General features: G+C 47.9%; 1 protein-coding gene across 11 annotated transcripts in view; it reads left to right on the top strand.

The window, feature by feature from the left end:
• bahcc1a (BAH domain and coiled-coil containing 1a) overlaps positions 1–13,590 on the top strand; it is a 129,333-nt gene that overhangs the window by 101,592 nt on the left and 14,151 nt on the right. For 7 of the 11 annotated variants that reach the window (XM_029729003.1, XM_029729004.1, XM_029729002.1 and 4 more), the window contains 7 exons: positions 1,394–1,603; positions 5,115–5,282; positions 9,489–9,775; positions 11,186–11,269; positions 11,670–11,811; positions 12,319–12,436; positions 13,131–13,206. In XM_029729003.1, the coding sequence (XP_029584863.1) occupies positions 1,394–1,603; positions 5,115–5,282; positions 9,489–9,775; positions 11,186–11,269; positions 11,670–11,811; positions 12,319–12,436; positions 13,131–13,206 (1,085 nt within the window). The remainder of the gene's footprint in view (positions 1–1,393; positions 1,604–5,114; positions 5,283–9,488; positions 9,776–11,185; positions 11,270–11,669; positions 11,812–12,318; positions 12,437–13,130; positions 13,207–13,590) is intronic. The other 4 variants (XM_029729000.1, XM_029729006.1, XM_029729001.1 and 1 more) reach the window with 3 other exon arrangements.

Below are 13,590 nucleotides of genomic sequence, written 5' to 3'. Positions count from 1 at the left end.
CCTCCGTTTTACAGAGGCCTTCTTAGAGTGTGGAGCATAATGAAGGTGTCCAGACGAACTTCAGCGGAGTCAGTGCATTGGCTGTTGGAGGAACCTCTGGTGTATGGGGCAAGACTGGATTGCACAACTGCAGATGTTCCACATTTTTCCAAGATTCTGGTGAAGGGCAAAATCATCACCTTAAAACAGTTAATGGCCGTGGCTGGGCCCGCCTTAATGGATGGTAGACGGGTGGCTGAACATTTGGGGGTGAGGTCGGAAAGGATTGTAGGACAAATGCTGGGAAGCTGCAGGAAGGCTCTGTCAGCAGAAGAGTGGGGTATGCTTCATAGCCACAAGAAGGTACAAGATGAAGACGTCTCATTTCCAAGACTAGGGATTACACCAAATATCCCAGAGTCAGAAAGAAAGGCGATATTACTGGATTTGAGAGGGTTGGAAGAGGTGGGTTTGGATGAGGTGAATGGGAAAGAATATTATAGGGGGTGTGTCAAGGTGTTGAATAAAGATAAATTGAAAAATAGAAAAGACACTCCATGGAGGGTAAAATTGGGCATTGATGACAAGGTAAAGCCAGCATGGAGAGCACTGTACAAGCCACCGTTACAAAAGGGTACTGGTGATATGCAATGGAGGGTTTTGCATGGCATCATTGCAGTTAATGCTTTTGTATCTGTTATTAACTCAGATGTTGGAGATGGATGTCCTTTTTGTAATATAAGAGAAACCATTTTTCACTGTTTTGTGGAGTGTGAGAGGATTAAACCTCTCTTGGAAATGCTGGAGTCTTTGTTTAAAGCTGTAGGGGAGATTTTCAATAACACTGTTTTTATTTTGGGGTTTCAATATAGAAAGCAACAGAAAAGAAAATGTCAACTGTTAAATTTTATTTTGGGACAAGCTAAGATGTCCATTTTTTTGAGTAGGAAACATAAGATAGAAACGGGATATGGGCAGGATGTAAGATGTGTTTTTAAAGGATTAGTGAAAGTAAGAATAAAAGTAGATTTTGAGTTCTTCTCAGCTGTAAAAGATCTCCCATTGTTTGAGGAGAAGTGGGCATACGAAGGAGCGCTTTGTTTTGTAGAGGAGGGGAAATTATTTTTTGTTGATGAAATAAGCTGAATGTATATGTTCTTTAGTATTTTTTTATTTTATTTTATTTTTTACATTTTTTGTTATTTTAGTGTTTTGTATTTTTTTCTTTTATTTTAAGAATTACATTTGGTGTTTCATTTCTGAAAAGGCAGTGTGTCATTATTGATGTTAATACTTGAGTATAAAATAAAGGTTTTATAAAAACTCAAACTCTCTCTCTCTCTCTCTCTCTCTCTCTCTCTCTCTCTCTCTCTCTCTCTCTCTCTCTCTCTCTCTCTCTCTCTCTCTCTCTCAGCAGCCAGTGCAGACAGCGGCGGCCAGGAGGGCTGGACGGGGACCCCGCTGATGATGCGTGGGGGCAGGAGGAAAGGGATGGGGGGAGCTCTTGGGGTCCAGGGGTCCGCACGGCTGCAGCAGCCCAGGGCCAGGGACCTCCGAACCAGGAGTCAGGAAGCCATGGAGGGGGGAGAGACCTCCCCTACAGAGAGTGAATCCTCCGACCAGGGTGAGTGGGCTGAGGTGACTGGGTGGAGGGGGAAGATGACCTCCCCTACAGAGAGTGAATCCTCCAACCAGGGTGAGTGGGCTGAGGTGACTGGGTGGAGGGGGAAGATGACCTCCCCTACAGAGAGTGAATCCTCCAACCAGGGTGAGTGGGCTGAGGTGACTGGGTGGAGGTGGGGAGAGACCTCCCCTACAGAGAGTGAATCCTCCAACCAGGGTGAGTGGGCTGAGGTGACTGGGTGGAGGGGGAAGATGACCTCCCCTACAGAGAGTGAATCCTCCAACCAGGGTGAGTGGGCTGAGGTGACTGGGTGGAGGGGGAAGATGACCTCCCCTACAGAGAGTGAATCCTCCAACCAGGGTGAGTGGGCTGAGGTGACTGGGTGGAGGGGGAAGATGACCTCCCCTACAGAGAGTGAATCCTCCAACCAGGGTGAGTGGGCTGAGGTGACTGGGTGGAGGGGGAAGGGGTAAGAGGGGACAGATAAGGTTGGATGAGTGGGACAGGGTGTCTCTCTTCTCCAGCCAGGTCAGGTACTCAACACACTGTACCCTCCACTCAACACACTGTACCCTCCACTCAGCACACTGTACCCTCCACTCAACACACTGTACCCTCCACTCAGCACACTGTACCCTCCACTCAACACACTGTACCCTCCACTCAACACACTGTACCCTCCACTCAGCACACTGTACCCTCCACTCAGCACACTGTACCCTCCACTCAACACACTGTACCCTCCACTCAACACACTGTACCCTCCACTCAGCACACTGTACCCTCCACTCAGCACACTGTACCCTCCACTCAGCACACTGTACCCTCCACTCAACACACTGTACCCTCCACTCAGCACACTGTACCCTCCACTCAACACACTGTATCCTCCACTCAACACACTGTACCCTTCACTCAGCACACTGTACCCTTCACTCAACACACTGTACCCTTCTTCACTCAACACACTGTACCCTCCACTCAGCACACTGTACCCTTCACTCAGCACACTGTACCCTCCACTCAACACACTGTACCCTCCACTCAGCACACTGTACCCTTCACTCAGCACACTGTACCCTCCACTCAACACACTGTACCCTTCTTCACTCAGCACACTGTACCCTTCACTCAGCACACTGTACCCTTCACTCAGCACACTGTACCCTTCACTCAGCACACTGTACCCTTCACTCAACACACTGTACCCTTCACTCAACACACTGTACCCTTCTTCACTCAGCACACTGTACCCTCCACTCAACACACTGTACCCTCCACTCAGCACACTGTACCCTCCACTCAGCACACTGTACCCTCCACTCAGCACACTGTACCCTTCACTCAGCACACTGTGCCCTCCACTCAACACACTGTACCCTCCACTCAGCACACTGTACCCTCCACTCAACACACTGTACCCTCCACTCAACACACTGTACCCTCCACTCAACACACTGTACCCTTCACTCAGCACACTGTACCCTTCACTCAACACACTGTACCCTCCACTCAGCACACTGTACCCTCCACTCAGCACACTGTACCCTTCACTCAACACACTGTACCCTTCACTCAGCACACTGTACCCTTCACTCAGCACACTGTACCCTCCACTCAGCACACTGTACCCTTCACTCAGCACACTGTACCCTCCACTCAGCACACTGTACCCTTCACTCAGCACACTGTACCCTTCACTCAACACACTGTACCCTTCACTCAGCACACTGTACCCTTCACTCAGCACACTGTACCCTTCACTCAACACACTGTACCCTCCACTCAACACACTATACCCTTCACTCAGCACACTGTACCCTTCACTCAGCACACTGTACCCTCCACTCAGCACACTGTACCCTTCACTCAACACACTGTACCCTTCACTCAGCACACTGTACCCTTCACTCAACACACTGTACCCTTCACTCAGCACACTGTACCCTCCACTCAGCACACTGTACCCTCCACTAAGTGTGGAAGGCACCTCTGACCTGTCATCAAACTTGTAAACAACCTTCTTCATTAGTCAACTACTTTTATAGTTTTTTTTATACTTTTTTTTTCTACTGTATTATTGACTGTATGTTGTTTACTCCATGTGTAACTCTGTGTTGTTGTATGTTGTCGAACTGCTTTATCTTGGCCAGGTCGCAATTGTAAATGAGAACTTGTTCTCAACTTGCCTACCTGGTTAAATAAAGGTGAAATAAATAAAATAAATAAATAAATAGAGCACATGATGCATTTACATTACACTGTCTCATGCACTCTATACACAAGTTAGGGAATAAAACACACACACACACACACACACACACACACACACACACACACACACATGCAGAAGGCTGCCACTCGAGCCCTCGTGTGAGTTTTGTTAATTTGTTAATTCATCTGAAAGTGATCCCTGTCAGTGTTCAGAGGTGAGTGAGAACGTGTTGATCAAGGCCTCGTAAATGACAAGTGGGGTCGGCAGCGCGCGGACACCCGACACCACTGCTTGTGTGTGTGTGTGTGTGTGTGTGTGTGTGTGTGTGTGTGTGTGTGTGTGTGTGTGTGTGTGTGTGTGTGTGTGTGTGTGTGTGTGTGTGTAAGAAGCTAGGCCACAGCTGTGTACAGCTGCCTGTGAGAGGCTCTGACAGGCCATGGAGACAAGCAGGCTGGACCACAGAGCAGTTACAGGCTACAGAGAGACACACACACCACGTGCACTCAACACAAGAGCACACACACATACACACGCACACGCAAGCGAGCTAGAATATGCATGCACACACACACACACACAATTAGTCAGAGCTCAGTACTCCAGACACACTTCAGGTCCCAGCCCCAGAGAACAACAGTCAGAGCTCAGTACTCCAGACACACTTCAGGTCCCAGTCCCAGAGAACAACAGTCAGAGCTCAGTACTCCAGACACACTTCAGGTCCCAGCCCCAGAGAACAACAGTCAGAGCTCAGTACTCCAGACACACTTCAGGTCCCAGCCCCAGAGAACAACAGTCAGAGCTCAGTACTCCAGACACACTTCAGGTCCCAGCCCCAGAGAACAACAGTCAGAGCTCAGTACTCCAGACACACTTCAGGTCCCAGCCCCAGAGAACAACAGTCAGAGCTCAGTACTCCTGACACACTTCAGGTCCCAGCCCCAGAGAACAACAGTCAGAGCTCAGTACTCCAGACACACTTCAGGTCCCAGCCCCAGAGAACAACAGTCAGAAGCTCCTGGTATCTCATCATTATGAATGGTTATTTGTTTTCCTCCAGGAAGACAACAAGATAACGAGGTAATTGCTAAATGTTAGAATGTAGAAAACAGGTTTTGGGGAAATACAAGCCTCTAAATGTTTTCTAATGATAAGCAAAGGAAGTCTGTTAGAGGAAGTGGATAGGCTGGATTTAGACACAGTACTATGTATGTTGTTCTCTCGTTAGAAGAGGAGGAAGAGGAAGTGGATAGGCTGGATTTAGACACAGTACTATGTATGTTGTTCTCTCCTTAGAAGAGGAGGAAGGAAGTTATGACAGTGATGAAGGACAAGACATCAAAGCACAACCCTCCCGAGACGTCTCATCACGCTCCACCGTGACTGGTCCATCCCCCTCGTCTGTCGTCAAGCTGGAGGCCAATCAGAAAGCCCGGAACAAAAAAGAGAGGCAGGAGCTTTACGGTAAGAAGACAAGCTTGGTGTGTGTGCGTGTGCGTGCGTGCGTGTGCGTGCGTGCGTGTGTGTTACGCTGCTTCAATTCTGTCACCAAAATGAAGAATCTTTGACATGGTTACAATGTTTACTAAATATTTGTCATACACAAGTACTGAAGCTCACAAGGTACATGGTACTATAAACATCTATACCCCCTAACATCTATACCCCCCTAATATATATATATATATATTAGAATTCTAATAATCTCCAGGAGAAGCATCTGTTTTATTTTAGTCTGTGGGGTCGTTACTGGTCTTAAATCTTCTCTAATTCCTGATTGAGAGAAAAGAGAAGGGAACACTGGTTCAGGACTGATAATATACACTATCTGTTAGTCGGTACCTCATCGACTTTTACTTCCTACCTTACTAATTCAGAGAGCACATTGACTCCCCTATCACTGCCCCTCTACACTCATACCTGTCTACCACTGACCCTCTACACTCATACCTGTCTACCACTGACCCTCTACACTCATACCTGTCTACCACTGACCCTCTACACTCATACCTGTCTACCACTGCCCCTCTACACTCCTACCTGTCTACCACTACCCCTCTACACTCATAACTGTCTACCACTGACTCTCTACACTCATACCTGTCTACCACTACCCCTCTACACTCATACCTGTCTACCACTGCCCCTCTACACTCATACCTGTCTACCACTGCCCCTCTACACTCCTACCTGTCTACCACTGACTCTCTACACTCATACCTGTCTACCACTGACTCTCTACACTCATACCTGTCTATCACTGCCCCTCTACACTCATACCTGTCTACCACTGCCCCTCTACACTCATACCTGTCTACCACTGACCCTCTACACTCATACCTGTCTATCACTGCCCCTCTACACTCATACCTGTCTACCACTGACTCTCTACACTCATACCTGTCTACCACTGCCCCTCTACACTCATACCTGTCTACCACTGACTCTCTACACTCATACCTGTCTACCACTGACCCTCTACACTTATACCTGTCTATCACTGCCACTCTACACTCATACCTGTCTACCACTGCCCCTCTACACTCATACCTGTCTACCACTGACCCTCTACACTCATACCTGTCTATCACTGCCCCTCTACACTCATACCTGTCTACCACTGACTCTCTACACTCATACCTGTCTATCACTGCCCCTCTACACTCATACCTGTCTACCACTGCCCCTCTACACTCATACCTGTCTACCACTGCCCCTCTACACTCATACCTGTCTACCACTGCCCCTCTACACTCATACCTGTCTACCACTGACTCTCTACACTCATACCTGTCTACCACTGACCCTCTACACTTATACCTGTCTATCACTGCCCCTCTACACTCATACCTGTCTACCACTGACCCTCTACACTCATACCTGTCTATCACTGACCCTCTACACTCGTACCTGTCTACCACTACCCCTCTACACTCATACCTGTCTACCACTGACCCTCTACACTTATACCTGTCTATCACTGCCCCTCTACACTCATACCTGTCTACCACTGACCCTCTACACTTATACCTGTCTACCACTGACCCTCTACACTTATACCTGTCTACCACTGACTCTCTACACTCATACCTGTCTACCACTGACTCTCTACACTCATACCTGTCTACCACTGACTCTCTACAATCATACCTGTCTACCACTGACTCTCTACACTCATACCTGTCTATCACTGCCCCTCTACACTCATACCTGTCTACCACTGCCCCTCTACACTCATACCTGTCTACCACTGACTCTCTACACTCATACCTGTCTATCACTGCCCCTCTACACTCATACCTGTCTACCACTGACTCTCTACACTCATACCTGTCTACCACTGCCCCTCTACACTCATACCTGTCTACCACTGACCCTCTACACTCGTACCTGTCTACCACTACCCCTCTACACTCATACCTGTCTACCACTGACTCTCTACACTCATACCTGTCTACCACTGCCCCTCTACACTCATACCTGTCTACCACTGCCCCTCTACACTCATACCTGTCTACCACTGACTCTCTACACTCATACCTGTCTACCACTGACTCTCTACACTCATACCTGTCTACCACTGACTCTCTACACTCATACCTGTCTATCACTGACTCTCTACACTCATACCTGTCTACCACTGCCCCTCTACACTCATACCTGTCTATCACTGACCCTCTACACTCGTACCTGTCTACCACTACCCCTCTACACTCATACCTGTCTACCACTGACTCTCTACACTCGTACCTGTCTACCACTGACTCTCTACACTCGTACCTGTCTATCACTGCCCCTCTACACTCATACCTGTCTACCACTGACTCTCTACACTCTAACTTGTCTACCACTGACCCTCTACACTCGTACCTGTCTACCACTGACCCTCTACACTCATACCTGTCTACCACTGACTCTCTACACTCGTACCTGTCTACCACTGACTCTACACTCGTACCTGTCTGCCGCTGACCCACTGACCCTCTACACTCGTACCTGTCTACCACTGACTCTCTACACTCGTACCTGTTTGCCGCTGACCCACTGACCCTCTACACTCGTACCTGTCTACCACTGACCCTCTACACTCTAACCTGTCTACCACTGACTCTCTACACTCGTACCTGTTTGCCGCTGACCCACTGACCCTCTACACTCGTACCTGTCTACCACTGACCCTCTACACTCGTACCTGTCTACCACTGACCCTCTACACTCGTACCTGTCTACCACTGACCCTCTACACTCGTACCTGTCTACCACTGACCCTCTACACTCGTACCTGTCTACCACTGACCCTCTACACTCCTACCTGTCTACCACTGACCCTCTACACTCGTACCTGTCTACCACTGACCCTCTACACTCCTACCTGTCTACCACTGACCCTCTACACTCGTACCTGTCTACCACTGCCACTCTACACTCCTACCTGTTTACCACTGACCCTCTACACTCCTACCTGTCTACCACTGACCCTCTACACTCCTACCTGTCTACCACTGACCCTCTACACTCGTACCTGTCTACCACTGCCACTCTACACTCCTACCTGTTTACCACTGACCCTCTACACTCCTACCTGTCTACCACTGACCCTCTACACTCGTACCTGTCTACCACTGACTCTCTACACTCGTACCTGTCTGCCGCTGACCCACTGACCCTCTACACTCGTACCTGTCTACCACTGACCCTCTACACTCGTACCTGTCTACCACTGACCCTCTACACTCGTACCTGTCTACCACTGACCCTCTACACTCGTACCTGTCTACCACTGACCCTCTACACTCGTACCTGCCTACCACTGACCCTCTACACTCCTACCTGTCTACCACTGACCCTCTACACTCGTACCTGTCTACCACTGACCCTCTACACTTCTACCTGTCTACCACTGACCCTCTACACTCGTACCTGTCTACCACTGCCACTCTACACTCCTACCTGTTTACCACTGACCCTCTACACTCCTACCTGTCTACCACTGACCCTCTACACTCCTACCTGTCTACCACTGACCCTCTACACTCGTACCTGTCTACCACTGACCCTCTACACTCGTACCTGTCTACCACTGACCCTCTACACTCGTACCTGTCTACCACTGACCCTCTACACTCATACCTGTCTACCACTGACCCTCTACACTCATACCTGTCTACCACTGACTCTCTACACTCATACCTGTCTACCACTGACCCTCTACACTCCTACCTGTCTACCACTGACCCTCTACACTCGTACCTGTCTACCACTGACCCTCTACACTCGTACCTGTCTACCACTGACCCTCTACACTCATACCTGTCTACCACTGACCCTCTACACTCGTACCTGTCTACCACTGACCCTCTACACTCATACCTGTCTACCACTGACTCTCTACACTCGTACCTGTCTACCACTGACTCTCTACACTCGTACCTGTCTGCCGCTGACCCACTGACTCTCTACACTCATACCTGTCTTTTCTTCCTTGCACTAATTTTACAGATTGTGGCTGTTTTGAGGAACTTGCAAAGACTGTAATATGAGGTTATTTTACCTTTAGTTGAATGCACTAATTGTATTGTAAGAGACACTGAATTAGAATGCTAAATGACTAAAATACTAAATGCAATTAGTCATGTATTACTAAATATAATTCTTGATTGAACCATGCAGGTTCCCAGAGTCTGTCCGGGGCAGAGGGAGAGGTGAAGGTGAGGAAGAGGGCCCCCTGTAGGCTTGGCATGGTCACTGCAGCCAAGAAGCACCCAGAGTACCAGGACCAGTCAGAGGGGGTGAGGAGGGCCGGCGGACCCAGGCCCCAGGAGCCTCGCCGGGAGAGCCTAGGGACCAGGGGCAGCCTCTACCGGAGGACCATGGGGCCGGTCACCTTCCCCACCACCAGTGAGAGGCTGAAGAGGGCCACACGCAAGAACAACATGCTGAGGGGACCCATTAACAAGGTTAGTGTTAAGGACGTCACCCTGCTTGCTTGGCGAGTACCGCTTCCTCCTGTTTCGGCTCATACTAAGGCTCTAACCCAGGACCTCTGCCTCACAAAGACACCTGACCGCCCTCCTGAAGAGTCTTACCCAGTCGCTCCACCGAAAAGCTAGCTATTCACAGGGTATGTCCTAGAGATCAGGATTATTCACTCATTGATATGCATCTGAGTGGTTTGTATGTGATGTATGGAATCAATCCAGGTGAAGTTTCCCCTAGGTACAGTGGTGGAAAAAGTACTCTATTGTCATACTTGAGTAAAAGTAAAGATACCTTAAAAGAAAATGAATCAAGTAAAAGTGAAAGTCACCCAGTAAAATACTACTTGAGTAAAACTGAAAAAATATTTGGTTTTAAATGTACTTGAGTATCAAAAGTAAATGGAATTGCTAATATATATATTTAAGTATCAAAATAAAAAGTCTAAATCATTTAAAATTCCTAATATTAAGCAAATCATACTGCACAATCTTCTGTTTTTTTAATGTACGGATACCCAGGGGCACACTCCAATACCCTGTGTTTAGTGAGTCCACCAGATCAGAGGCAGTAGGGATGACCAGGGTGTTCTCTTCATAACTATGTAAATTTGACAATTTTCCTGTCCTGCTAAGCATTCAAAATGTTACTAGTTGTTTTGGGTGTCAAGGAAAATGTATGGAGTAAAAAATACATTTTTTTCTTTAGGAATGTAGTGAAGTAAAAGTAAAAGTTGTCAAAAATATAAATAGTAAAGTAAAGTACAGATACCCCCCAAAAACGACTTACTGTAAGTACTTTATACCACTGCCTAGGTACAGATCTAGGGTCAGCTTCCCTTCTCCAAATCCTAACCTTAACCATTAGTGGGGGGAAATGCTAAACTGAACCAAGTTACAATGACACAACTTCAATCTCTTAGAACATGTGAAGTTAACCAAGAGTGTGATATACTCTTAGAAAAAAGGGCTCCAAAAGGGTTCTTCGGATGTCCCCATAGAAGAACCCTCTGGGGTTCCATGTAGAACGCTCTGTGGAAGGGGTTCTACATGGAACCCAAAATGTTTCTACCACAAACCAAAAGCGTTCTATTTGGAACCAAAAAGTTCTTCAAAGGGTTCTCCTATGGGGACAGCCGAAGAACCCTTTTAGGTTCTAGATAGACCTTTTTTATCTAAAAGTGAATATTTTGAAACATTTAGAATTTAGACAATTACACAACTTCAATCTGTAACTCAATCTCTCATAACCATGACATAACCTGCCACCTTTCTCTCCTCACACTGGGATGATTCATACTGTAGCACTAACTAGCCATGCAGAGATCCACACACACTCGCACACTCATTTACTCACTCACTCACACCTCTCTTCCTGGTCACATGTCACAGAGGAGAAGTTGCTGGTCAGACGGTGTCCAGTCACCTCAGAGTGATGACAACACTTGCAGGGGGAGGAGGATCAGAAACAAACAGGTAATCAGAATCACTCAATCGGCCCTCATTGCTCACCTCTAACCTCTAACCTTTCATTTGGCTGATCTGATTTGCCATTGGTAGGTCCTATATTCGTAGGCTATATGACGCTATATGTATGTACCGGTATGTCAAAGCATTTAGCATATCACCATGGATATAGTACCAGGCCACATCCCACTCCCTCCCTGCTGAGTAACTGTGTGAAGGGGGGTGGGGGGCAGGAAATGGGGGGACTGGGGGAGTGTGGATCGCACCTTTTTATGTGGAAGAGTGAAACTATGTCAGGGAAAATGATTACCTCCAGGGGATATACTGTACATGTAGTGTTTAGTGTCAATCTCTGAGTTACATGCTAACTAACTACCTCTCTGTCTCTCTCTGTCTACCCCCCCCCCAGCCCAAGGGCCGTGCAGTGAGCCGTCTACTAGAGAGCATGGCGGCAGACGAGGGCTTTCAGATGGACGAGGATGATAGCAGCTTCTCCGAGGGGGATGAGGACAGTAACCCGTCATACCCTCACAACCCCAGGAGTCCACTAGGTGAGGAGGGAACACTGTCACAGTTTTGTATTGCTATCCTTCTGGGGACCAAATAATCCAAAGTCCTATTTTCCCTAACCTCTAACCCTGAATCTAACTGTAACCCTAAACTTAACCTTAACCCCAAACCCCTAATCTTAATTCTAACCCTAACCCTAATTTCACCCTAACCCTAAACTTAACCTTAACCCCAAACCCCTAATCTTAATTCTAACCCTAATTTCACCCTAACCATAAACGTAACCCCTAAGCCTAAAATAGCATTTTTCCTTGTGGGGACCGGAAAATGTCCCCACTTGTCTGAATTTTCCTCGTTTTACTATCCTTGTGAGGACTTCTGGTATCCACAACAATAGTTAAACACACACCACACACAGACACACACACACACACACACACACACACACACACACACACAAGGAAGATAGGAGGAAACAAATATGCACTTCCATACACACTGTTGATGTGTGCTGTCTTTCATTAAACTACTGTGTACGCCTTACCCAGCAGCCCCCAGCTGTGTCCTGACCAAACAGCTGCTGACAGATGGACTCAGGGTGCTGATCTCCAAGGAGGATGAACTTCTGTACGCAGCCCGGGTCCACACACTGGAGCTGCCTGACATGTAACTATACCTTTACATTTCAGTCATTTAGCAGACTCTCTTATCCAGAGCAACTTACACACACACACACACACACACACACACACACACACACACACACACACACACACACACACACACACACACACACACACACACACACACACACAGTATATACAGTATCAGCCACTACTACCTCAGTGGCTGGGAGTCATGGTTGTTGGTCTCTGCAGTGAGTGACTCAGTGTTGGCATCTTAACCTCTCACTCCAGAAGGAGTCCACACCCCCTGCAGAGCGCTCTCTCTTCCTTACACTCTCATTCTTTCTCCCTCTCTCCTCCTCCCTCTCTCTCCTCCTCCTCTCTGTTACATAACTCCATGTTTTCTCTCACCCAGCTCACTCTGAGTAGAAGAGTGTTGATAATGCTGCAATAAAATGTGGAACGGGGGAGTGGGACAGTGACACGTGAAACCAGGCAGGCATAATACCCACACGTCTCTCTCTCTCTGAATTACAGCACTAAAATAAAAAAGTCTTCCTAAATATAACATTAAAAGCCTCTCTCTCTCTCTCTCTCTCTCTCTCTCTCTCTCTCTCTCTCTCTCTCTCTCTCTCTCTCTCTCTCGCTCTCTCTCTCTCGCTCTCTCTCTCTCGCTCTCTCTCTCTCTCTCGCTCTCTCTCGCTCGCTCTCTCTCTCTCTCTCTCAATCTCCAGCTACAGCATTGTTATTGATGGGGAGAGAGGAAACCGCCCCAGAATCTACTCACTGGAGCAACTGCTGCAGGAAGCGGTGAGTTCAGTTCCTACCCCCTCTTTAGAAAACAATAGTTCCCCCCACACCTAGACCTCTGGGATGTGGCCACACTGGACTAACTCACTCTGGATCCTCCTGAATCCCTCTCCCTTCCCTCCTCTACTGTCCTCTCCTCTACTCTACTGTCCACTACTGTCCTCTCCTCATCTCTACTGTCCTCTCCTCTGCTTTCCTCTCTTCTCCTCTACTCTCCTCTCCTCTACTGTCCTCTCCTCTGCTTTCCTCTCTTCTCCTCTACTCTCCTCTCCTCTACTGTCCTCTACCCTCTTTGAGTTTCTGTGCCCGTGTGTGTGTACGTTAAACCAAGTCCGTTAAACCAAGGCTGCCCATACTGATGGAGACGCAGGCTCATAGTGATGG

The sequence above is a fragment of the Salmo trutta genome, chromosome 32 (assembly GCF_901001165.1).
Source record: "Salmo trutta chromosome 32, fSalTru1.1, whole genome shotgun sequence".
Classification (NCBI taxonomy): domain Eukaryota; kingdom Metazoa; phylum Chordata; class Actinopteri; order Salmoniformes; family Salmonidae; genus Salmo; species Salmo trutta.
Note: the sequence above shows the minus strand (reverse complement) of the source record. Positions and strands in the feature narration are given on the sequence as shown.